This window comes from Pomacea canaliculata, linkage group LG3 (genome assembly GCF_003073045.1).
Source record: "Pomacea canaliculata isolate SZHN2017 linkage group LG3, ASM307304v1, whole genome shotgun sequence".
In the NCBI taxonomy this organism is placed as follows: Eukaryota; Metazoa; Mollusca; class Gastropoda; order Architaenioglossa; family Ampullariidae; genus Pomacea; species Pomacea canaliculata.
This window is the reverse complement of record NC_037592.1, coordinates 41,788,411-41,815,363: the sequence shown is the minus strand read 5'-3', so window position 1 is coordinate 41,815,363 and position 26,953 is coordinate 41,788,411. Positions and strand designations below refer to the sequence as shown.

At 39.2% G+C, this 26,953-nt stretch overlaps 2 protein-coding genes across 7 annotated transcripts in view; both read right to left on the bottom strand.

The window, feature by feature from the left end:
- Window positions 1-753: 753 nt before the first annotated feature.
- LOC112558563 lies at window positions 754-4,232 on the bottom strand. Its single transcript, XM_025229093.1, has 4 exons — window positions 3,975-4,232; window positions 3,293-3,453; window positions 1,244-1,464; window positions 754-1,121 (listed from the first exon to the last, which is right to left on the bottom strand). The coding sequence occupies exons 1-4, from the start codon at window positions 4,081-4,083 to the stop codon at window positions 1,001-1,003; spliced, it is 612 nt and encodes a 203-aa protein (XP_025084878.1). The 5' UTR covers window positions 4,084-4,232; the 3' UTR covers window positions 754-1,000.
- A 279-nt stretch (window positions 4,233-4,511) lies between these two features.
- LOC112558559 (copper-transporting ATPase 1-like) overlaps window positions 4,512-26,953 on the bottom strand; it is a 36,594-nt gene continuing 14,152 nt past the window's right edge. For 4 of the 6 annotated variants that reach the window (XM_025229076.1, XM_025229073.1, XM_025229077.1 and 1 more), the window contains 22 exons: window positions 25,264-25,455; window positions 24,807-24,970; window positions 23,310-23,471; window positions 22,910-22,989; window positions 21,929-22,163; window positions 21,011-21,244; window positions 19,991-20,131; window positions 18,764-18,872; window positions 18,168-18,292; window positions 17,571-17,705; window positions 16,835-17,026; window positions 16,220-16,402; window positions 15,841-16,057; window positions 15,460-15,615; window positions 13,664-13,806; window positions 13,191-13,394; window positions 12,314-12,431; window positions 11,920-12,022; window positions 11,490-11,732; window positions 9,703-9,729; window positions 7,523-7,723; window positions 4,513-5,361 (listed from right to left, as the gene is read on the bottom strand). In XM_025229076.1, coding sequence (XP_025084861.1) covers window positions 7,549-7,723; window positions 9,703-9,729; window positions 11,490-11,732; window positions 11,920-12,022; window positions 12,314-12,431; window positions 13,191-13,394; window positions 13,664-13,806; window positions 15,460-15,615; window positions 15,841-16,057; window positions 16,220-16,402; window positions 16,835-17,026; window positions 17,571-17,705; window positions 18,168-18,292; window positions 18,764-18,872; window positions 19,991-20,131; window positions 21,011-21,244; window positions 21,929-22,163; window positions 22,910-22,989; window positions 23,310-23,471; window positions 24,807-24,970; window positions 25,264-25,455 — 3,338 coding nt within the window. In that variant the 3' untranslated portion in view covers window positions 4,513-5,361; window positions 7,523-7,548. Of the gene's footprint in view, window positions 5,362-7,522; window positions 7,724-9,702; window positions 9,730-11,489; window positions 11,733-11,919; window positions 12,023-12,313; window positions 12,432-13,190; window positions 13,395-13,663; window positions 13,807-15,459; window positions 15,616-15,840; window positions 16,058-16,219; window positions 16,403-16,834; window positions 17,027-17,570; window positions 17,706-18,167; window positions 18,293-18,763; window positions 18,873-19,990; window positions 20,132-21,010; window positions 21,245-21,928; window positions 22,164-22,909; window positions 22,990-23,309; window positions 23,472-24,806; window positions 24,971-25,263; window positions 25,456-26,953 lie in introns of all 6 variants that reach the window. The other 2 variants (XM_025229075.1, XM_025229074.1) reach the window with 2 other exon arrangements.

Here is a 26,953-nt window from a genome sequence, read left to right as displayed (position 1 = left end):
TAAGAGAGGAGGCGGTTCGCTGAGACTAATTCCCCCCAGCTGTCGAGAATGGGTACCTGACTCCATGGAGGGCTGGGGATAATGGCAATTCTTTATTAACGAGAAGTAAAGTAAGCAAGACATGCTTTTCTTCCACTTAGCCCTCGCCCTTTAAGGGGTAAAAATAAGATAAGTTATTAACTACTTACTAAAAGAATAAGTAGTAATAAGCATAACATATTATATTAAAAGAGTGGAAGTTAATTTGTACAAAAACTAGTTGTAAAGGTAAGGTATTGAGGGAGAGGAGACAGGCTCCCCCCTCACAAAAAGCTGTCCACCTCACTCCACAAACGACTTCAAGTCAGGTGACGACCTTTTTATAATCTCTGAACGCAGCAGATGTGTACAATTTTATACTGACAGCCGATGTTGGCACAGCTTGTTCACTGTCTGGGAATAGGAGGACCGCATGTCTGATATCTGTGAATAATTTGACTGCCTGCCCGACTAACATATGTGAATAGACTGCCTGATGTAATATCTGTGACTAGGCCGACAGCCTGCATATTTTAGTAGGCTAGACAGCCTGCCTAATACTTGAAAATAGCTGAGTACATGTCTGTCTAATACCTGTGAGTAGGCTGACTGCCTGCCTGTGAATAGCCGAGTGTTGTGTCTTTATTCCTGTCATCCTGTTTCTCAGTTAGTAAAGTGAATCACCCATCAAACTCTCATTCTTTCTTCAAAAACAAAGTGAATCACAAAGCCAGCTTAACATTGTACTGTAAGGTGCTTTTAATTTTCTTCTTAATCTGTCATCTTTCCTCACAAATAGTACTTGCGTAGTACAATGCCCACATTCTGGGGATAAATGTCAGCATCAAAGATAATATCATAAGTCATCATCGGAAACCAACAGACCTAGTGGAAAATATAAAAATATAAAAACCTAAATTTAATTTGAAGCCAGGATTAAGTTGGTCCGAGACAGGAGTGCCTGAGAATGGACAAAGGATGTTTACTGGCCGTTGCCGATGAGGGAGCGAAGAGGTGAGACTCGGGAGGACACGGAGGCCATGAAGCGGGTTAACGCCTGACCCCCGCAATGTCTGGCCAGACCCAAAATCTCTCGCCACAACCTGCAACACAAGCAAGAAGGCTAGTGACACAAGCCACGTGCAGAGCAAATGAGATGAATTGTAAGTTTGCCGCACAAAGCAAGTGTGTGTGTGTGTGCGCGTGCGTATGTCTGTGTACTCACTTTCCAGCGCCAGAACTGAAGAAGTCGTTGGCCTGAAGGACCTCCACGAACTGCTGCGCGTTGTCGCCGATGATGTCACAGAAGCCGTGACGCCTGTAGCAGTCTCCAACAGCGGCGACGGCGTCGTGCTCCAGGTTGTGGCAGTTGACGTAGTCGCGGGAGTACGTGTCCAGCAAGCGCTGGTTCATGCACTGCTGAGTATTGCGCAGGAACTCCTGGCCCTGAACACACACACACAGAGCAAATGTGAGGTCAACCGTACACTCGGGGATTTCAAACCATTTTGTGCTCGCACGGGCCTGCATTTGGAAGACTGTAAGGACACGCGAGAGTACACGTGACTTCTTCACATAGTTTAGTGGCAATGGAAGTGAAGGTAGGCGGTTTCCTGTATCTATGCCATGGGTAGTTGAAGGCGGAGCCCAGCCCTCTCCCTCTACTGCCCTAGCTCTATGTTTATGTCGTCGCTGTTGCATCTCTTACGCTGTCGCTGTCTCACACTGTGGTATACTACTACCTGGGAGAATGACGGCGCCATCTGTGGTTGTTTCTCCTTTGTTTGAGGTCAGTTTAACTCCCGCCCACATGTTGTGAATATTTTGTATATTAAAATAAAACAAAAACAAACAAACAAACAAACAAAAAAACAAAACAAAAAACACCTAGGACATTATAGCCTCCCTTGAACAAGAGACCGCGAATTCCCCAAAACAAATGGTCTGTGCGGTCCAGATAGGTGAAAGTTCATCAAGCGGGTCGGTAGCTATTTAGTGTCGCTGACCATCAGGACCAAACATGAGGCTACGGTGTAGTAGTGTAATTTCCTGTCGTCTGCTGCAGATGGCCTTTGGCTTTCCCGTGTCTTTCAAAACACGAGAGACCAGGGACCTATACAACAATGTCTGTTCAAGGGGAGAGTATAGCACCATTTCAATTATTGCCTACATTTAAGCAGGGTCCCATCCTCCAGTCGGCTACTGGCAGGTGATGAGAGGGTGTGCCTAAGTGCACTCGAGTTCAGAGGAAGTGGGGACACACAGTCAGTGTCACGCGGACATCGCCTCGTGGTGTACAACACTGAGGTCTCACAGGATGCTTCCGTTCTTGCCGGGAAGATTTCCGAGACTTGACATCCTGGGATGTAGGCAGCAAGTGATCTCTCGGTACGAATGGGACAATGATGAGTTGATCGTAGGTGTGTCTACACCATCTGCTTGTCAACAAGTTGCACAAGGAAGTCAAGGCATTTCCTGACACTTAAGGGACCAGTTCCACACGTGGACAAACAAAGCTTGTTTACTTGTCCGCACGCGCGTCACTCGTCATCACACATCATCATACTCGCCATCCCTGACAGATCCCTCATTTTGTTTGCGACCAGTTTTGTTTTTTTTTTTTTTTTTGTTTTTTTTTTTTTTTTTTTTTTTTTGCCTGCTGCAATCCAGTTGTGACAAGTTGTACTGCTAACCTCAGTTACATATCGTAAAAATGAAAGGCTTTGAGATTTGCGTGTTTGTTTCTCAGCCTCTTTTTGTAACTACATAATAAACAAGTCTTTTTTCCCATTGAGTTTGTAGCAACAGTCGTACTGGTGATTTGTAATTGAGAACAAATAAACTACTTTTTAGCCTAACATGTACATGATTCTTCATTCTCTTTGGTTACTACGTCTTCCAGTCTCCATGTGGTCCCACTTCGTTTTTTTAGGTGGACAGGGAGACACTAGGCTCGCTCAAGCCTGTGGTCAGTAAACTCGCCCCTTGTCTATCCAGTCGCAACCAGAGCGAGATGTACTGGGCAGCTGATGTACCGGGCAAAGTCAATGCGATGAAAGGCTCCACCTTCCACAAGCCCGAAGACATGGAAACCATTTAGACGGTCACTGGACCTCAGTGCGGCGCTGTCCAGTGGAGGGACGGTGAAGGCAACTTTCTAGCTAAAGACAGGAAGGCAGTTTAGCTCGCGAGAGGAGGGCAACATGTGTTGCGAGGGAAGGAGAGCAACATGTGTAGAGGGACCAGTGTACAGAGGAGGGGGCGAGGTACTCACGGCCGCTGTGAAGGATGGCATGAAGGTCTGGAAGCGGTTGCAGTAGAAGTTGCCGTAGCGCTGCATGTAGAACTCGCGGCCACACGGCAGGCGCTGCTCAAAGCAGTTGAAGAACTCACAGTTGCCGCTCTGTCCGTGAGCCACGCATGCGCTGTCCACAGCTGAAAACATAAACAACAGTTTCATCTCTAATGTCTGTGTGTGGTGTGTCAGAGTGACAACTGACGTTCTCTTATTTGATGTCCAAACAACCCATCGCTCAAGTGCACAACAACAGATTTTTTGGCAAGTGCAGTTGAGCTTACTTGCTGTTACAATCTGCGTTGTTTGTGTTCCCAACATTCGTCACTAAGCTTCAACTGCCGCACCTCCCATCTGTCTGTTTAACTTAGCGTGAACGGAGTATATATTTGGTAGTGAAGGGGACTACCACAGCGCTAGCGGCAATGTTTATACTGTTCTCGTGATGTCTTTGCCACCACCTCATCTGGAAATATCACTACAACTCACTTCCATTAAAAAAGGTTCAAACGCCACGACACTTGTCCATAATCCGACAAAGGGGTTGGGATAGAAGGTTGTTCCGAAACTCTCTCTCTCCGACTATCACAATCAATCATCACATGCAATCAATCAATCATCAATCGCCAACAAGCTGCCGACACAAGGTCCAGCTACTCACGTCGGCCATCGGCGGTGGCGGTCCTCTCGTTGTTGCGGCTGAATATCCACCAGGCGTCGGCACAGCCCAGGGTCAGGACGAGAGCGAGAACAACAACAACAACCTTCATGGTGGTCACTGCACGCGCCACAGACTGGGTGTTGGTGGCAATGAGGGTCTGTGTCCGCTGACAGCAACTGATTGCACGCTGTGAGAGATGTTGCCCTGGGATGCTGCTACCCTGATGCTGGCTCCCTGTGTGAAGGTTGCTGCTCCGTCACGTGCTCTCTTTATATCGGCCTCCTTGATGCGCGCGCTGACGCCCTGTCTTCCGGTGAGGTCGGCAGTCGGGGGCGACGACCTACTGACATACGTCGCTGACCAAAGAAACTGGCCAAGATTTATACATCATGTATCTCTCCTTGCCCCAAGGAAGATTTATATAACTATTTAGTATCGTTCCTTGATGGAAAAAAGATACTGTTCACGATTTACATGAGTATCTTTTGTTGACTGAAGAGATGCAACATTCAAGATTTATACAACACTAATATGTCGCTAGTGGAAGAGTATTCATGTCGCACTCGTTGGCCGAAAGAGACCCTGTACAAGATTTATAAAACACGTATTTTTCAATGAACCGGGGAAATATTGTTCCAGATTGATAAACATCGTTGACTCAGGGAAGATATAGTTTATTTCATACAAAATGGCATCTAAACATTTCAAACATCTCTTGCTGGCATAGTTGACATCACAAGTATGGATGAGAGGCCAGTTCAAAGCTCTGCGAACCTTCACTGTCTATTTTCTTGGAGCATTGGATCATCTGTCTGAACAAGTGGTTACGAGGATGCATGTAGAAAATTGTGGTCACTCTTGCAGAGCGCGGAGCATGCTGCTCCTTTCATCGGTCATGTCACGTGGACAGGATCCAGGGTGTCACAAATTGTTCTGATCATGTCTGGACAGGAAAGACGCTCGAAGTTGTCTGCTCATGTGAAATAATTGTCAGCATGAATTCTTTTCTTCATCTTAATAGAGCTGTCATTGTAGTATTGACACAATCCGTACTTGTATTATGAGCAGTCAGCACAGCTGTCACTTTGTGAATCATTAACCAAGCTAACACTTGTAGTATTGGTACAAGGTGTACTGAGATACTGAGATACTGAGAACATTTTGTGTGAACACTGTTCACGTCCTTGTACAACAGTTTCTCCACCAGTTCAGTCAGGTTGTTGTGAGCGGCCCTCAGCCCTTCACCGCTGGACAACAGCTTCATTCGCTCTTACAAATGACAGAAGTCGGGTTGTCGCCATCTTGACAATTATCAGTTGGTCTTACTTGCTTCAAAACTATTCAACAGATTGATCAAGCGGGTAACAGTTGTCTGAAACACCTGGACCTGGTAACCGAAATGTCAGCATGTGAATATTTGAGAAAATAATTATTTAATCATTAATGATCAAAGTTTTTTGTACAGTTTTTTTTAAAACAATGCTAAGTAAAGTAATATCAGGAATAAATCAACAACAGAAAGATGAATGTCCTTTGTCGGTACTCACAATGTCTTATACTCATTTTTCCGTTGAATGAAATGTAACGAAGGTTCTGTTTAAGGACAGACTGCGGCTGAAATAAAATTTACCCCGGAGGTAGCTGGCAAATTAACAGATCATAGCGCTATCAGTAGTTTGTGGGTAAATTGTGCTGAGAATTTTAAACTGCATGTAGAAAAAGCACACCAGGACTGAGCTGTGAATTGTAGCGAGTACGAGAGCTGTGAGGTGAACACACACTAAGGATGTTGCCCAATACAATAACTGTAATGTGTAGATACACTAACATCAGCCAGCAACTCTAGTGGTAGTGAGGTTTTCACCATTTTACAAATCTCAGGTGAGGACTGTCAGCTTTAAAGGCTTACACCCCATAAATGGGACTGAGAATGTTTGCTGAGATTTTACAAATTAGTAGTGCGGCAAATTAAACCCTTTCGTATGAAAAAGGTCACACTCGGGTAGAACATCATGTACGGCCATTGTTTAGAGACGCTGAGCTTTGTGGGTGTATGTAACAGGGTGCATGAAAAGGGGGCGTGCTGGTCTGTAGAACTTTGATTTATCGTCAAGACAGGCATTGATGTTGCCAGTGCCCATCGAGGAAGCAAGGAATAGTTGGAATCTCGTGGCTGACTGCTGGAAACCTACTTCTCTATGACTCATGCCACACACCTTCACTGTGCAACCCCAGTACTTCCCGAGGAAACTAGAATGTGTGACAAAAGTGTTGTGCTTTCGAGAAACAAGCAGAATGCGAAAGTTCTGGCACACTGGGGGTACCAATGTTTTCTTGGTTCTTTGAGGAAAGATGGAAGCACAGTGAGAGGACTGCACATCCGGCTGCTGGAGAGGATCTGGAGCAAAGGTACATGTAACTCAGTGTCGATCACTTCACCACTTCCCGTCATCACAGGACCGTTCACGGAAACGCCATTCACTTATACTTCCGGCTTCACTCGCCAAGACTGCCGACGACCGCAGGCCAGCATCAACTCTGACGTCATTGCGCCCTCATGTCGAGGCTGTTCGAGCCTGCAGCACGTGCACACTGTCGTCAGGGCCTCATCCTGCAGGCCAGCACTCACCTCACGTCATCTCCCTCACGCTCACATGATGGGGTCCAGGCCATTGTCCTCAAGTGGCTCGTGATGCACCCTTGCAACTTGGGGTCGGAGTTCAAAGTACAGCGGTGGTATCGTCAACAGTCATCACTGGCTATTTGCTTTGTCAGACACCGTGGAGCGTTTCATGTTCTAACTAGCGCGGCTTTTGCTTGCTGGGAAAGCCAGTTGTACCATTGTCATTTACATAGTATGTTAGTATGGACCCAGCACTACCAAGAATGCATTTAAATATAGCATTCTGTTTCATGTACAATGTTTAGTTACAAGGTCATTTCATCAGTTAACTGTTGTTAGGCTATAAACAAACAAATGTGCCTGCTACAAAGCCTTGTAACGGAGTGGACACAAAAAGCTGTCTCAGGATATTGTCTCAGGTATATTGGTATATAAACAAAATTGCTGTATAAGGCAATTTAATGGGACGGTGTGGTCCATTCCCTAAAGAGTAAGACTGAAAAGTAGGCAACATTGTTTCCTTAGCCCTTTAACATTCCCCTCCACCAGGATCTTGCTGACAGTGTTCTTATCAGCACAACAAATAAAGTTGTCGCATGAGGCAGTAGGTATTGCCAGTTATCGTTTATTTGATCATTAGACTTCTCTTTATAGTGTGCAGGGGAAATGAAGGAATGCTGGCAAGTTATCTCACTCCCTCCCTGTAAGGAAGTGTGCCAGAAAAGTATGAACAGTTGAAAACCAACGAAAAACCTTGCATCCTCTCACCAAACAAGAGGTGGGAGGGATGTACTGATCAAAAGACAGGTGGAGGTAGGCAAAATAAGACACTTAAATAGTGCAACTTGTCAACAGCAGTCATCTATCCTATGTCTTCACTGGGCCACTCAACAGTCACGTGACCATTACTGGAACAATTAGTTACCTGTGGGGCAGCCAGCATTTTGACATTTAAAGCTGACTGGTTGGCTGCATCTCTTGCATACACTTAAGGTGGCTGTTTAGATCCTTAGCGCTCAGAAGAATGCTTCTGGTCAGGTCATCAGGATCAACATGCGCTGACCACATGGAAATGGCATCGCTCCTAGTCGTCTGATGAAGTTCTCCAAGAACCAGCTCGGCACAGCTGCACTCAAATGTGCACATAACAGGCATATATACAAGTGTGCAAAGCTTGTATACACATACACATGCATGCACTCCCACACACACACACACACAATTCAAGGCCATAAAGGACAAAGACAATTGCAAGTCACTTTGACAAGGAAATGAATTTTGTGTTAAAATATATTCTTGTTTAATTTTCAGTTTTATGCTGTATTTTTAAAATAATATTGAAAATGGATTCAGCATAGCTTTAAAACAGCTTCCATACTATATACATTCGAGTGCTGGTATCTAAACATCACAATGTCATTTTATATATCAATTTTAAATCTAGCATGATGAAAATGTGCATGTATTCGCACAAACATTTCTAACTGGTCCACAAAAGTGAAAGAAGGAACATATTGCCAAATGTTTTACTTTTGTACCCTGACATTTTCAAGGAAAGGTCAGCCATTCATGTCAATAGCCTTAAAACCACTATGTTGCTGATATCTACAGCCAACAAATTAAAAAAGCTACAAAAAGAGTACCATACAGGCATGGCCATCCAGCACGAGCCAAGCAGAATGCATTTAGCCACTGGCTAAACAAACAGGAACATTTTATTGCTAAAAATTTCAAATGAGAATATGGCATCATTATGACTTCCAGCCTCTCCCTTCTTGCATGCACATGTAACACACAGACACACACACATTCTCTCTCTCACTTTGGTAGGGATGCTACATGAGAAAAGAAAAGTTAATTTGTCATATTTAAAGTCTGAAACAGATAGCAACAGATCTGATAGTAATGCATGAAGTCAATTTGGAAACACTGTTTCAGAGTTAAATGTTCAAGCCAAGAGGTCAAATGAAGTTTCCATAAGTAACAACGACTGAATGATAGTTCATTCCACCTACTTCCCTCATAGGCCAACAATAAAAATTAGTTGGAAAAAATAAAATTACACAATAAAATTTATTGCCATTTCTTCTACAATGCCTTCTTGTAAATGTGACGGAGGACAACTTAATATTTAAGAATAATATCTATCAAACAAGCAAAATATGAACATGCATGCCTTTAAATTAAATGACATCATGTCAATAATTGTTATGCATGCTTACAATTCTTCTGGTTATGGGTAAGGAGCCAATCAAACCCAACAACCCAGTGTAAAAAAAAGACTTTCAGCTCTGAAGAAAAATGTTACAGCTGAGATATGTTAACTGTCATTGAATTGGACTAGCATCTGCCTTAATTTTTTTTTTAATTCAGAGAGATGTAAAACCAAAGAAACATAAAAATAAACAGGAGTATAAAAACAACTTGCCAACACAAGAACAAAAGGATCTACCTATTCATAAAACTTAAATCCAATCAAAGCTCTAGTCTTCAAATATAGAAAAATTACAATTTAAGTGAGTGTGAAAACTTTAAAATGTCTTCATTGTTTAACAAGGCAATAAAGAACAAATACCTGATCCTGTTCATCGTCATTTGTACATTCAGTCATCAACATTTATACATTTACTCATCACTGTAAAATAATGCTGATATTTGACCGCAATGTTCACTCAGTACTCTTCCCTGACATTGTTGCACAGAAAAAAAACAAAGCATTTACAAAACAAAGTGAACAAAATTAAAGGGAGAAACAACTGCATAGAAACTGTTTCAAAGACATACCAGATGCAAACTGCATGAACAAGAGTAATGAAGAAGCATACTAAGCATGTTATAAAATAACAAAGTTATAAAGTACAGAATTATTGTTAATTGTGATAGACATTAATGTTCTATCATCAGGCATGCATGTCTTTTAATTTTGTACCACTTAAGTTTTCTAGTACAGCATGACATTATCTGGAAACATAAATCTTCAAAAGAAATAAAAAAATAATATAAAATATAATGGTAAATGTTACAAACAAAAAATGGAAAGGTTCAGCAAAATCAGCAAAGCTTTGAAAAAAAAAGCACAATGTGCTGAAAATAAACAGAATATACCTGATGACTGTGATGCCATCTTCAAAACTGGCAATAATGAAAATAATCAAATGAATACACAGGCACTGACAACAGTAATATCAAAAGATGGATTAACAAATGTGTTTAGATTCCCTTTTTAATCCCTTGAAAGTACAAGTGGCCATGTGAAAATAGAGCTGGCAAATTTACCATCTTTGATTTCTCATGTCAGAAACAAGAAACAGCAAGGTTTTTTAGAAATTAAAAAGCATAGAAAAAATGGATGATCCTGATTATTAATATTAGTATATCCTTTTTTATTCCACCTTTAACTCCCTTATCTCCAGCTTCAAACGTTCTCATGATAAACACTAGTTAATTGGTTAATGCCAAATGATCAGTTTAAGACAATGAAATGTTTTTGTGCCTACTTGATATTAAGCACTCAGCCCTCGTGCAGCAGTGTGCATACTGCTTGATATTTCACAAACCATTACTGTATATCTCACAAACTATTGCCATGGACGAGGTAGGTAATGACTGGAGAAATGCATACAGGAAAAGACATTCATCATTCTCAAACTCTTGACCTGCAGCATACTTCAGGATACGACTGACTTCTGATCAAATGATGGATAGAAAAAGTAAATCTTAAGAAAAACAAAAGATACTATATAGTGCAAAAAAAAAAAAAAAAGAATGGAACAATTATTCCAACAACTGCACAAACTCCAATTTTTACATATACACAAAAAGTATTTACACCAGGAAAGATAACCTGACGGCAGCGACACTACAATGAGTAGCAGGCAGATGAGGAGTGTAGGAAGCTCTCTTCATGTCCACCACTAACAGCTGAGCTCAATAATCAACGAAAGACAATGAAATATCAAAAGTTGCATAACTTATTTACATGATGTGTAAACTTGCAGAATTGGAACAATGATTGCTCAGCGAGCAGTCCCCTGTCTCCACTTAACCTTGAGCCAATTATAGAAATAATTTACCAAAGCTGACATTTACTTAACTTCCTAAACAATTAACTGGATTCTGCTCCATGCTGAACAAGAATCAGAAAATATTCCTAAGGGTGTCATCGTGTGCCAAAATACTTCTTTATTACAAACAGTCCACAAAAAATTCACGGACCAGCTGATGTCATTTAACAACTGGATCACAAGGGAAAGTACTCCCAGCTTCACATTTTTTTCACACAGACTGCAAACACTCAGCAACATTTTACAAACTTCATATGCCAAAGTCTTAACCACCATTTCACACAATGTGACATCCTAAAATCTTACTCATATTTCATGATGATCAAACCCTTAATTTGTAGTACACAAAATATTACATTCTGATTCTCAGCAAATATTTATGGTCTTGCAACTTGCAAGTTAATAGATTGTTATTTCTGAACATGATTTTAACAAATATCACATTCGTTCTAAAGGCAGTAACATGTGCCAACGCACTTAACCATGACAGCAATAACAGTTTAAGTCTTAATGACATTTAACCATTAATTCAAACTCTTGGATCCTATAATGAACTCAGTTAAAAATATATAAGAGCAGCATCACGCCAGGCCATATCCTGTATAATTTAACGAAAACTTCTTTTTATCAAACTGAGGATGGAAAGACACTGTGGGTGATATGTTGATGGCTTTTGATGTACTTAGCCAGAAACCCATGAGGCTTCAGCCAACCTGTTCTCCAAAGGCAGGAAAATGAAAGTTAATTGAAGGTTTGATGTTTGCCTACACTACAGTGTTCACCTCAATATCATTATCATGATTGTCTGGGTTATCTAGCAGACTTAACTGGTCAGGCGTCGCTTTCATTTTGCTGCTCAAGCGAGACAGTAGACTGCCTGGGCGGCTGCCACGATTGGACCCTGGATCAACTTCACCTCCGCAGTGCACAGAAATATCCTCATCATTTAGAACATCCATGCTGTGTTTGAAGGAGTAGGATTTGACACTAGATTCTGGAAGGTCTTGTTCAGCAGCAAAAGCATGATGGTAGTCCTGTGTCACAAGGTCTTTCACTTTTGGCTTCCTGAACCTGAAAGACCAGAACCAGCAGATTATCATGAATGTCAGTGCTAAGATGATACTTTTTTCTTGCAAACCAGGACACATGCAAGTGTGTGCCTGAAGGCATATGAATATCTGTGTTTAATTTGTTCAAAACTTGTTTATCTAAGCTAATATACCTGAGAGACTAAGAAAATGAAAATGTGTCAACATACGTTTTCAGCAGCAGTGAGGAACAGACCACCGAAACAGAAGACAGAGCCATAGCTGCAGAGGCCATCCATGGCCGCAAAGACAAGCCGATGGGCATGAAACAGCCTAAACATCAAGCAGAATGACAAGTCACATGATCAGTATCTCCTGTTCTCGTCTTGCTAAATATTCACAGCCTCAGTTGATTTTCTCATTAACATTCATAAAGATCAGACTGCCAGTTTACAAAACATTGCAATATATTCAAACCAAGCTATTCATTTCTAAGTGTGAAACAGAATTAAAGAGAATGAGTTGGTAAAATCTGTACTATAAAGAAAACTAAACTGCTGCAGAAAAAGTGTCAGCCTCAGATAGGACACCTCTCAGACATCAACCATCCTTGATATGACTTACCTGCAGCAATGGGAATACCCACAAAGTTGTAGATGCAGGCTGCAACAAAGTTGATGTGGATGCGGCGCACTGTCATGCGTGAAAGTTTAACAGCTGCATACACATCTAGCAGGTTGCTCTACATATATTGGAAAAAAAAAATTCAATATAATCTCAAGAAATTTTTAAAGATCAAAAATTGCTTCCATTGTTTTTTTCATTTATAGTCAAATTTCTGCCATCATGGAAGTTTATTGTTGCATGGTGTTATTTTAAATATTGTTTTTAGAAAATCCCCTGTAAATGCTGTTCAAGGAGCTGAGCTTTACCCTTAGAAAATTACCAATTTAAAGTAATTTTTTTTACATGTGAATTATCTCAGTAAGAAGCTGCTTGTTTCATTAATACTGCATTCCTAGCTCTGGACCAGTGAAATAAATTGTCTTCTCAGAATGAAATACACTTGAAAGCAAAAATTCTATTTGTGTTACAGAAATAGCCCTTTCATTAATAAAAACGAGTATTTGTGATGTGCATAACTTTTCCTAACAGGGCAGCTCAAGGGATTCATAAACCATTCTACACAATGTATCAGTAATTTTCCAAGTAATTTTCCAAGAAACAGAAACAATGCAAAATTGTCACAAAAAAGAAAACAAAAATAATTGTACTTATGCTATCTAGTAGTAATGACAACATCTAACAATGTTACTGGTCATTTCAAAGTGTTCGTATAACTGGATTTGACTTGGGTTTGATAGGTATTTAAAAAACAAGGACAACTGATTAACCTATTCACTAATCAATTTTACCGTGGCTAGCCTTGTTCTTGTTTCTCGTTTTCAAGTCAGCATTATGTGTACAAGCAGTGTTATTACATTTCAACAAGCTCTCACACCTTCATCAGCACAATGTCTGCTGCTTCCACTGCGACATCAGTGCCAGTGCCAATGGCAATGCCGACGTCAGCTTGAGCCAGAGCAGGTGAGTCGTTCACTCCGTCTCCTACCATTGCAACTTTTTTGCCAGATTTTTGCAGCTGACGAATTTTCATTACTTTGTGGGATGGCAGCACCTCTGCAAACACTTTCCTGATTCCCACCTGACAAAAATTGTAAGGATTAATTTACAAATAATCTTGCTTTCAGGCAAGGTATAAATGTCTTAAAATTGTTCAGACTTTAAGTTCCCCAAAATGCTTGCAATGCACATCAACATTCTAAGAATGTCATTTTTGTCATTCATATACCAGTACGGTAATTGCAACGTAGTATAGTGAGCATAAAGAACATGAAATGTCTCAAAAGTTTACTTATATCTAGAACACGCTTTTTCCCCCCCCATCTTATGATCCTTCTAGCACACTCTTACTTGTCTTGCAATGGCTCGAGCTGTTTTCTTGTTGTCTCCAGTGAGCAGATAAACTTCTGACACCATCTTCTTCAGTTCATGGATAGCTAAGTGTGCTTCTGACTTCACTGTGTCTGCAACGGCTAGCATGGCCATGATTACACCTGCAGACAAAATAAAATTCCAAGATTCCAATTTTTTATTGAGTAGGCCTGAGCCCATTTCAAGAGGAACAACAGCACCCATCATAATTAACATTTTCATAAACTGTAGTGTGGGGAAAAAATACAATTAACTTTTAATAGTACAAATATGTAAGATGTGCAGCAGCATAATTATTTTACATCCCAACATGGACAGTAATGGAGATTGATTATGTTCACATACTACATAAACCAAAAAATGCAGAATTCAACTAGAGAAAAATAAAAATCTACAATGCAAGTTTCAGATTAAGAAAGTAGGCATTTCAGTATGTATCAGATTGATGGATGTTTTATTACTTTAAGAGCATAGCTTCAGCAAGGGAGTGAGTATTTAAGAAAATAACTACACATTTTAAAACTGCTGTACCTACAGTCCAGTAATAAATAATGTCGAAACCAGTTATTCTCAAATTCTATACACACATACATATACATGCACTTCAAATAGCAGCATTTGTGAATATAACTACAGTGGAACCTCGGTTAACGAACTTAATCCGTTCTGGAAAGCTGTTCGTTATCCGAAATGTTCGTTATCCGAAACAATTTTTTCCATAAGAAATAAAGGAAATAGATTTAATTGGTTCCCAGCCCCTGTTGACTCTCTAATATTTGAAAGTTACAGGCTATATAGGTATTTGTTTTAATGAGAACAGTTATAATGCAATATAAATGGACTTAAATAAACATAAAAACATTAACGAAAGCATCTAAAAATCAGAAAACTCGCCGTTTTGACGGCGTGGTTGGAAGCAGGTGTGGGGAGGAAGGGGTGGAATTACTGCTTTGATTCCCCCTCCATGAGCACACGTGACATTATAAAATCGGGGGTGACTTCCCTTTTCTTTAGCTTTGAGGTTAAAGTAAAAAACTTGTCCAGTGTCTGTTGCTTCTGCCTTTTTGCCTTTTTTGTAAAACTCGTCGGTAATACGACATCACATTTCCGACAGACGCATGCCGCCTTCATACTTTGAAATCATTTCCTCTTTCAATTCATCTGTTGGCCGCTTCCTTGTCATTACCTCACAACTATTAATTGCTCTTAATTTTCTTTGGAGCCATTATTGAGGATTATCTTATTAAAATAAAGCACAAAAATCACTAAATAAGAAGGATGCGCATAGATAAGGAACGACTGATCGTAGCTGTGTCTCGAGCGCGAATGATGACATGCTGTTTGGTCACGTGTGGTTCACGTGGCTGTTCGTTATCCGAAATTTTGTTCGCTATCCGAGACAAACTTTTAACGAAATTTTTGTTCGTTAACCGAAATATTCGCTATCCGAGGCGTTCGCTAACCGAGGTTCCACTGTACCTTCTCACACATATACTGCTCACACACCACTATCCTATCAACATCATATACGGAGAATCATTACATCATAAAGAAGAAAACCTCCTCACAGCCTTTGGCTATCAAAACAAAACTTAGAGACCAACATTAAGAAGAAGAAAAAAAACCCCCAACAAATCAACAAATTGGGAGAGGAAACCGATGTTCATGCTGTTTATTCATCTATCTATGAGCAAGCATGTACACATACTGACATTTTTGCAAGACATTTTTGTTGATTTATAAAAATAAACTGAGAACCAGAAGCTGAAACCAACCATCAATAGCACACAAGACTGCAGTGTGTCCCTGGTCCTCGTGCTTGGTCATGATATGGTCCATCTCATCTGTGACCTGTAAACCATTGCGGTGCATCCACTCCCGGTTCCCAATTAAAACGTTGTACACTGTAGGTGCCATGGCACCTGCTACATCTGTGAAAAACATCATTCACATAGTTTTTTTTTAAAATATGGAAATGCAAAAATTAAATCATGCTTTATAGATGTTGATTGAATATTAACATATTGCCAAAATATTCCTCCACATTTTCCTAGATCCATGCACTCTATGCAAACATTTTTAAGCAGACTGTGTAGGTCAGATACATACACTCTATGCAAAAATTTTTAAGCAGACTGTGTAGGTCAGATACATACCCTCTATGTGTAAATTCTCACGCAGACTGTGGAGGCCAGAGGGTGACTTTAAGTCTACCTTGACAGCGACACTGCCTTGTTTGTTACGCCGGTTGTTGACACCCTCTAGATCTGCCTCTGTCAAGAGGGACTCAATACCAGACACCTTACACTTAAGGCCACAACCAGGAACAGCCTGAAACTCCTGTACCTTGCCAAGAACTTCTGTTGCCAAGGTCTGATGAGAGAACATACAAACAGACAGTTCAGTGAAAAATTATTTGACATTAATCCAGCACCTCCCCCTTGTCAGGAAAGTAAGATGTATAAACCCCCTCTTTCAGCGTGCCATCGCGTGTCACATCAGTCCTTTTCAATCATGCCAACAACCAAAACTTACCTCCTTGGCATACTTGACAATGGCTCCTGCTATGGGATGCTCGCTACTGGCTTCAGCAGATCCACTGATAGCAACAAGTCTGACAAATGAACATTCCGACTCATCCACAAACATGGACACTCGGGCCACCCGTGGCACTCCATGAGTTATGGTTCCTGTCTTGTCAAACACTATGCACTTAATCTGAAAGAAAAACAAAACTAAATTTAAGTAAACTTAAGTGTTACTATAAGGATTAATGAGACCACAAACATAAATTTCTAAAGGCTAGATATGTCCCAAATAAGACCATGAGAACACAAAGTCTGGTAGTGTTATGTACAATTAACCAACACAAAAATTTACACATATGAATGTTAGTAACACATTAAAATGCCTCAGGTAATAGAAACAGTAAAATGGAAACACCTAAAACCTACTATTCCTTGGAATAAATACAGGAGCTTAAAGGTATCATGGCTGAAATAATCTTATGAAACAGTACCACAGATAGGGGAGGCTTTACCTGGGGAAGAAGAATGGGAAGTAATGCACAAAAATACATTAACAATTTTAAATCTAAGTTGCAGAGCAATCATATCATTTCTGTCTATGTCATTTTGATCAGGTGCTTACTTTGCGGGTTGTCTCTAGCGGTTCTCCCCCCTTGATCAGAATTCCATTGCGTGCTCCCACTCCAGTGCCCACCATAACGGCAGTGGGAGTAGCAAGACCCAGAGCACAGGGACAGGCGATGCTGAGCACAGTGATGGCATACTGGAATGCTTTCTGGAATATCACTTCACTCTCTGAAATTGGCCCTCCTTTCTGAAGACAGTAAATGGTGTGTTTCAGTGGCAGGGTGGGATTAAGACTAGGCTTATGCCAATAACTTAAAGGTAGAATAATTCTTTTCATAGCTTCTTTTCAGCCATGTAATGGAATGCCATTTTCAGAAGGAGTGATGATATTTGATGGCCTCCCTATCTGCCTGCTAGATAAAGAGCTCAAAAGAATTGAATATATTGGACACACTGTGTAGCTCCTCTGCACACTTCTCATATATCCAGTTCTTGCTCTTGGGATTACAAAACTGCAGATTACTAATGATTCTCTGAGAGACGCTATGATGGACAACTGTGAGGCCCTCTATAGTGGATTATTGTTAGGGACTCTGTGGTGGATAATTGTTTATCTGCTGAATGTTATGATAACTAGTATCCCATGGCTTATAGAAAACACATTCAATCTTCGCGTGTGATAAAAAAACTCATTTTAAACCATACATCAAAATGATAACATTATTTTTTGTCAACAAGGCAGCACAGCCATTTAAAACATACCAAAAGATGAACAGAAAAAATAGTCTCACCACAAAGGATGGGTCAATCAGATGAATATTTACATAGCCAGCTATAGTCCAGCCAACAAGGGTGGTAACAGAGAGTAGAACTACTAGTGGCACAAAATAGCCAGCAATCTTGTCAGCCAGGTTTTGAATGGGTGCCTGAACAAAATCAATTTAGGCTTTATATCTACGTATCAGTGAGTCCAGTGTAGGAGAGATCAAATTAACTTTCCAATGAAAATCCAATGAAAAATGCAATCAGGACAAATGAATCTTTGAAAAACTGACTTTCCAATATGACCAATGTGTAATGAAAAACTTACTTTCCAATATCATAAAAGTCTATCTACATGAACAAAATAAATGGTTTCCTAAAAGTTCACCAAATAGCAAAATATAATAAACACATAAATGAATGACTACTAAGGCACAACTCCCTAACCTGTGCATCAGTGACGACTAGATTTAGAAATATGTAAATGAGAAATTTCATAGCAACTGATACAATTACTATTATAGTGTTCACTCTATTTTACTACCACCCTTCCTACCTGCAATATGTACCCATTTAATTTCCTATTTCTTCTACTCAAAAATATTTATATATGTGATGCCAGTCACCTTCGATGTTTGTGCCTCTTCCACCAATTTAACGATCTGTGAGAGAGTGGTGTCTGTGCCAACATGTGTGGCCTCTATGAGTAGCATACCATGCTGGTTAATACTGCCACCAATCACTGTTGAACCTGTCACACACAAACATTCAAATTTAAACTCAAAAGCATAATGTTTATATACAAATTAAAGTCTATTTTGACTTCTAAACATGTCGACATACTGTTGCCTGAGCCAAAATGTTCTTTAAGTTATTGATGATACTTTTTAAGGGTAAATATCTAAGCACCCTGACTAAAAAGTTCCTTCCTGATAAAAGACAGCCTTCCTGATCCTGTCCCGTAAATTTTTTAAAAGAACTTTATCAACAAGAGCCAAAAAAAAAAATGTTCATGGTCACATTTGTGTTCAGTACGCTGAGATACTACAGATTATGGCCTTTTTAAGTCAGTAATAATTTCAGTGTTGACCAGTGTTATTTTATCAATTCACAGGTATATACATTCCATGAAATATTAGCTTGAAATATGACAGAGTGGCATGATCAGGTACCTCTAAAAAGATACTAGCGTCACACTTGATACTTTAAAAGAGTTGTTTACCTTCTTGCTTGGAAACTGGCATGCTCTCCCCTGTGATCAGTGATTCATCACAGGTGGAATGACCATCAATCACCTTGGCGTCTACAGGTATTTTCCCACCAGGCACAACCTGTGCAAAGTACAAGAGTAGTAAGATGGTGCCTGGAAGACCACCACCGCTATTACTGAGTAATTACAAAAGTGTAATTACAAACACACTTGTGCCATGTGCACACTCTGCTCGCTCACAGCCATAATATGTCCATAACCCAATCACTATTTTCTCCCACAATCCCCCTTTAGATGCATATCATTAAAAATGAAGCTTTTCTTTATAAACAAAAAATGGATACTTAAGATAGGTTCTTTTTTATCTATTTCCTCATCTAGCTCTCATCATCTTGACGCGCATCTAATGTCAAATAAAATCTTTATTTCTATGCATTTGACAAAATCCACAAGAGGTTAAAGGTAAACCTAATTTTTAAGGGTAAAGACACCAATCTAATGCTCTATTGTCCTATCTCTCCCACCCCTACTCTCTCTTTGTGTCGACAAGGTGTATAGTGCAAGTGTAAGTAAACATCTATGTATGCTTGTGTGCATACTTACATGTCTATTTGGGTATGTTTGTGCATGCAGTCAGTGGTGAACTAATATGTATAGGTATTATATAGTGTATGCATGAAAGAGTGTGTGTGTGAATCAAAACTGGAAGTACGAATAGCACAAACAATACTGGAACCCTCTAGATGAGTCAAATTGCTGTATGTCTTTTGCATGTTTGTATGTTGTGTAAATCTTTACTGTTGTGCTTTAAATCCCATATCATTAGTCTTTTGGTTTTGGTAAGAGCAGGGATCGGGGCCCACAAGCCATATAGTGAAAATTGCAAGCAACTGACGTGTCATTATACTTATTGTTCCCCTGGGTGGCAGGAGTTAAATCCTAACGTTCACCATGGAAACATTGGTACAAGAGAAATATACTTTTTCATTTTTTAATGTGCGTAGTAACATCTGCGAATGTGTTTATGAGTCTGATATTTGTGTCGAGTAAATAGTAGCCATCATTAAGACATGTTCCTCGTGCAAAGTCACTTGGAAAATAAGCTTTTTTTCTGCTCTCTCTCACACACACAAAAACATCCACAAAAACTTCAAGATAAAATATCACCAAAAATATTTCTGTTGTGGTATTCAAGTTTCCAATGAAACTATTATTTTTGTTTCATGAGCAAAAACAGACCTTCAAAATGTCTCCTCTCTGCACAAGATCCACACTGATGATCTTCTCATCTGTGATTGTCTTCTCTTTGTCCAAGATCACAAGGGTAGCTTCTGATGCCTGGAGTGACAACAGCTTGGCCAAAGCCTCACTAGTTTTTCCCTGTGCACATAATTTTATAACTTTTTGCAATGTAATTCATCTAACCCTGAAATGACATATAAATAACTATACAGGTTTCTGGCCATACACGTAGGACACCAGGAACCTCTACTTTCAAGTCAAGCGATGTAAGCTGGACTTCTTTGGCCATGTGACCAGGCATGACATCTTGTCGAAGACTATCCTTCAAGGCACCTTGGAGTGTGGTCAATACCATGGTAGCCAGAGAATGAATGTCAAAGACTGGACTGGTAGTCCTTTACAGTACCTGCTCACTATCGCCCAAAATAGGCAAGAATGGCGGGCCCTATCCATGTGTTCCCCCCGAAAAACAGGTGCCAGTCAAGGGACAACTGACTTGTGACTGTATTTCAATATTCTACACACATTTATATATTGTATATTTTATTACTTTCAAATTTATACATCAATTGCTGACAATGCATGAAGTGGTAGAGAATTATTTCTGAATATTGTAAAACATGATATACTGTTGTTTGGGTTTGTCCAAAATCTCTACACTTGCTATCTTTTATGTAAATTTACAACCTGACAACAAATAAAACCCTTAATGCTAATACAAATTTATATACTTTATAGAAGTTTTAAATGAATTTAAGTCTTATTCATGTTTTAACAGTAGTTTCTTATTTAATAGTATTATAATTATTTAATAGTATTATAATTATTTAATAGTAGTAAACATATGTGACCCTCCACGTTGAAATGAGTCTTAAGTTGCACGGAACAGTTAACTATCAAGCCCTTATGCAATACTGTTATACTTACGATGACAATGTTATTCAACGAACTATAACCAAAGCAAAGGCATGGTACAACCAAACCAATGAGAAGAAACAACCAGATGTGAAATGTTACCTTGGCAATGTGTTCTAGCCATCGTCCCAGGGAGATAAAGACCATAAGCATGGGCGTGGTCTCAAAGAAGGTGACAGGTGACACAGATTCATGCAGTATGATGGCCACTACAACCACAATCACTGAGTATACATAAGATATTGTGGTTGCTAAGACAACAAGAACATCCATGTTGCTGGCCCCATGCCGGAGAGCTTTGTATGCTTGAATGTAGAAATAACGGCCACCAAAGAACTGAAAAATAGTGTAGATCAGATTTATCTATAAGAATGTACAAAATGGGCATTCACAACCGATAAAATGACAATATCTGTACTCTTAGTCTCATATGCACTACCACACAATTGAGACTGGTTCAACACCAAACTGGGCAGAAGGAGTTCATTTCTTATGTTTTCAGCCATCTTGTCAACACAGCTTAATCTCGTCAAAACAAGTGTTGGAATAACTTCAGAACCGGTCTAACATAAACATAGGTCAAAACTGAATATATATATGCACACACTACCCCAACCCTGACTTCCAGTATACATACATCCCTGATATCTTAATCCTTAGACCACGATGAGCCACGATCATGGCTTTGCCAGGTAAGTGCAGGGAAGGCAATTTTCATTACTTTTATTGCAAAGTTCAAGCTTTCTCCTTTCCAAAAATGTACGGGTTTCTTGTTTACCTGACAGCAGCAATAATAAAAAACAAACTTCACTCACTGTCGTCTTCATAGACTTCACTTATTAGCCAGTCTTTGTAATATTTATACTTTTATGCAATGCTAAGAGGGTTAAGTGATGTAATCATATTTCTACTTTATATCCAGTATGCATACATCCCTGATATCTTAAGTGATATTATATTTCTATTTATAGCCAATAAACAACTATATTTCTTGAAACTGATGTCTGATAATCTTCTCACCTGCACAGGCGTGGCAAGGATAAACATTAAAAGGTTCTCAAGGGACAGACCAGGATACACCATCATCTGTGGGCCATGCTCTCCCTGAGGCATGGGCGCAGGTGTCGTCATGTTATCTGTCATGTTGGTGTTGCTGTGGCTGTGGTCTTCGCTTTTCATACCAAGCATGAAGTACATCATTAAGATCATGGATGGTGCACCAAAAATCAACGAAAGAAGAAAGGATGTTCTCCATCTGAAGACATATCACATTTTGTGTCTCGTCAATTTTTGCAAGTTTCTGGTCCACATGGCCGGCAAAAAGAGGAGAAAAATATGTACTAGTAGGTGGAAAACACAAAGTTACATTTACAAGATTTAAAAAGACATACAAGAAGCTCATCAACCCATTATACAGTACAGTGTCATACAGTGAGACCAGTTCTGAACTGTTTCCAAATGAAAGCTCATAATTTTCATTTATGTGAGAGATAAATGAGCTTTAAATTACTTTTTTAAAACTATATAAGGCTTTAACAAATGAAAAACTGACTGAACTGAAGATTACTCCATGCTTGTAGCCAACAACAGAAACAAAGACTAGAATACAACCCTCAGCAAGTCTATTGAATCCATGTACTGAACCCCGAAAGTAAATCTATTAACTAGTACTCACTCCAGTCTTAGCTATTTTGTGAACACTGCACTTTATTTCCAACAAAACTCAAAGTGGTTGCATCACATAGTCTTCTGGCTAAGAATGAAATACACTTATTGGACTGCTGTTTTTTTTTTTTCCTCAAGTTGCGTTAAGAGATAAAAGAGCAACAATGCTGATCTTTTATGGGCTAAGAATAAATCACTGTAAAAATCTACTACTGAATGAAAGAAAATGTGCATGTAAAGTGCTAAGTGTGTGTAGCCATGATAAAGCCTATTGTTAGAATAGTTACAGTAGCTACCTTCAGACAAAATATCTTGGAAAAAGAAAAACTACAGTACCTCTTGATGTCTTCACGGTGATCATAGCGAGCAGCTCTCTTGTCGCTGTCCAGCAAGATATATGCATCAAAACCCAGATCCTACAAAGACACAAACTAGATCCTGATTCAAATACTAACAAAACACAAACTCCCATACTCAATAGGAAAGACAAAAACTAAAGACCCTAACATCAAGCAAAGAAGACCCATGTCAGGAAATACTCAAGAATTTTAAACTTTTAAATATACCTGATCATAAGACAAAATTAAAAATAAGTAATAAACAGAAACAAAGCTTTTGTTATATGACACTTTCATTTCAAAGTTTCATACTATTTCTTCTTTACTCCACAGAACTAACTCCTCATCCTTGTGACTGAGATATTTTAATTCAATGGCATACACTAAGATTCACTCACTTTAATGATGTTAATGATATCTCTTGGTCCCGATAATTCTGGGTCAAAGGTAAATTTCCCAGAACTTGTTGCCAAAGCAACAGACGCTGTCAGAATACCTGGGTGTTTCAAGAGGGTGCTCTGGATGAGATGCACACAGGATGAGCAGGTCATCCCTGTAATCTGTGGACAGTCAACAAGCAGTGTTTAGATGAGAGGCAAAAAGGATGGCAATATCATCCTTGTAATTTGCAGAAACAAGGTTTCTTGGCTATCCACTTTACAGGCAGAAGAGAGAACATTATATTATCATAGTTTATCAGATGACAAAAACATGAGTATACCAGAAATTTACTTTACCCCATTTCAAGGTACAATGTGCCTTTTGTTATATACAGCTGCTCATTGTTATTGCTGATTACCAGGATGGTCCAGACTGACCTCAAGATGCCGTGCAACTTGTGAGCACTACTGCGATCATATGCGAGTTGAGCTGTGATTGTATGGGCATCTGCCTAGTGTGGCAGGTATGAATGTGATGGTATTGCTGATTGTTGGTACTGTGGTGTGTGGTTCTAACCCTTGTTTCCTAACAGGGCTGCCACTAATTTCCCTCTGGGAAAAATAAAGTTATATATTATTTACCATGATACCAACTAATTTACAGTATGGTGTAGCACATATGTAGAGACATGTGGTCAGTACCTACCATATAAACAGTTTGCTAGACCAAGAAGCAAGAGCCAGCCACAAAAGTACATTCAGTCCTCACCTGATGTTGTGAGTTTTTTTAAAAATGTGACTTGAAATGAATAAAATAAAATGAAAGCTAATTGCTATAAACAAGAGTTAAGGTCCTACTATACTTCTGGTCACAAAAACATCTCCAAACATCTAAATAAAGACCAAAAAAAGAAAAACTCCCAATTTTTTTTTTTTTATCTATCCTAAGGAAATTCATAGACATGGGGAAATAATCAACAAACTCCACACAATCTACATGACTGGAAATCAATCTTTTTCTCATCAACATTATAACAAAATGAAGTGTATTACATATTACATTTTCCCCTCTTTATAAGTTCTACTACCCATAAAATATGGCATGAGAAATACCAAAAAGAGGTATAAACAGATATGAACAGGATGACACGCAAGAATTATTTATACTCAAGTTCTGCAAGTGCTCTGAAGCTGTATCCCTTCATTGATACATTCATGTCTTCCTTTCTTATTTTACCTTGCTTTCTTGTTTGGTTATTTGGTAACAATAAAATTCATCTGACTTTACATTCTTGTTTTGTTGTTTGCTTTTTTAGTTATTAAGTTTATAACAATAAAATTAATTTCTTAAAAAAAAAAAAGCTTAAAGAAAAATCAGCAAGTATTAAAAAAAAACCCTTGCAATCATGGACTTTACCAAACAGTGCCATGAGGCCCTAATCAAGAAGGCAAAGACCTGAAGCTAAAAGCAAACTTCAAACCAGTGGACCAACAAAGCAGTTTTTTATTACTTACTGTTAGCTCTATGCAGCCCTGTCCAAGACCTTCCCCTTCATCCACTGTTGCATAAAAACCTAAACCTTTGAAGGCATTGGCAATCTGTGATGGAAGTATATATTCTGGATCGTATTTTACCTCAGCTCTTTGGGCCATTAAAGATACAAGGACTCCATGGACACCTGTGTATGGAAACAACTTACAGTTACATTATCTCTGCATGTTAGCCAGCATATATACCATATGTGCTGTAAATGCACCATCTATCCTTGTACTTCCACAACCAGATAGATGCCGCTATACTAGTATCGAATGCACTATGACAATGAACAGCATATGCACAAATGCAACTTATAAATCATAATGTATGCAAACACAATTTTATACACAGATATTCACAAGGCTGAACACACACACACTACACAGAGATATGCAAGCAGATTTCTTTAAAATGCATGTTAAGACATTTGTTCACCTTCCATTTTGCCGATGTTCTTCTCAATAGTAGCCACACATGAAGCACAGGTCATGCCCTTGACAGTAAAGAAGCATTTTTCATATTCCTGCTCCACCTCACTGTTGAATCGCACAGCTGCTGGACTAAGCTCCACAGTACTTGCTGACTTCCCAAACCCGCTGCCCGTGGACAAGAGTAATTTGGTGCCATCTACACAGCAAAGAAAACTATTGGTTAGGCAAGTGTGCAACTGTGCATGTCTCAGAATTTCATGATCAAAACAGAGATGAATCTATTCATTTCTTGCTAAAGTTTATAAAGCTATAAAAGGCAAACAAAAGAGATCCAACCATCCAAACTTGAAAAACAAAGATTTCAGGTATCTCACCCCAACACTGTTCACATTGCACATGCCTTCTTCGAACAGTGGTCATGATTTTATCGTTCTTGTACCTGTTGCAGTAGTTCAACTGAAACCCATCTGAAAGCTATCTGACACTCCATTGATAAGAATACCTCTATTCATTGCCTTCTAGCCAGCCACAAAGAAAGAGGTGGCAACATCTGCAGCAAGTATTATTTAGCCTCTTACTGGTGCATCTAAATCACAAATATATCCCAGTTTGTACACCTGCCTACCTGACAATCTACCCCTTAAGCTACAAATACAATTTTCAATTTTCTTTTCTCCAGACACTTGTTTTAATAAATGGATGCATAAAATCTGCAAAATGGCAACTTATTTAAAAATGTAACTTTATCTCTGCTTGAAGACCTTATTTATGCCTTCTAACTCTACTTACTTTTAAAAAAGTTAAATCAATTATTTTTTAAGCACTAGCATTAGACTGAAACAATGAATTACATGTTTTCTGTTCTTAGAAAATCAAATAATTTTCAGAGAAGTATATATACAATGCATTCTAGACTCTTTCCTAACCTGTTTAAGTATGAGTTATTACTAAACATGCTCTCATTATCTTGTCACCATCCAACACAAATGTTGGGCAAGATGGTTACATAAAGAGGATAAATATCTATATCTAGGGATGATGCTGGAATGAAACCGGGTCTATTCACAGAGTGTGATAAGAGACATAACTGGTAACACAACAGATGGCAAGATAATCCTACTGAAACTACTGCATTAGAGCCTGCTTACTTCATGTGTACAAGCCATGATTCAACAAGCCAAAGATAAATCTTCCAGATATGAAAATAAACTCTCTTCACCAGGTGGATGCCCTACAATAGGCACTACAAGGCAGGATTAATTTATTTTCCACGGGTAGTGATCTTGTATATTGATTTTGCTGCGCTTGTCACAGCAGTTTTCAAAGCGTGAGTGAGAGAGAGAAAGGGGAAGGCAAAGTAGTGTATGTGAAGTGATAGTGATAATTATAATATCATATTCACCATCGGGGATGACACCATACAGTTGCTAATCTGTTTAAAGTTTTTATATTGAGATAAAGCCTATTTCTATAATTTAATGACTCTCCATTATATCCAAGATCTAAATGCAAGAAGTTTATAATTTTGTTTCAATTTCCCTTTGATGTTGCATTTTTTTTAAAGATAATTCATATATGCCTTTAAATCTGAGTGCAATACACCCCCACCCTCCACACACTAAACCCAATATGCATGCACAAACACACATGCATGTGTGCACACACACACATATATGCGTAGTCTCTCTTCTGCG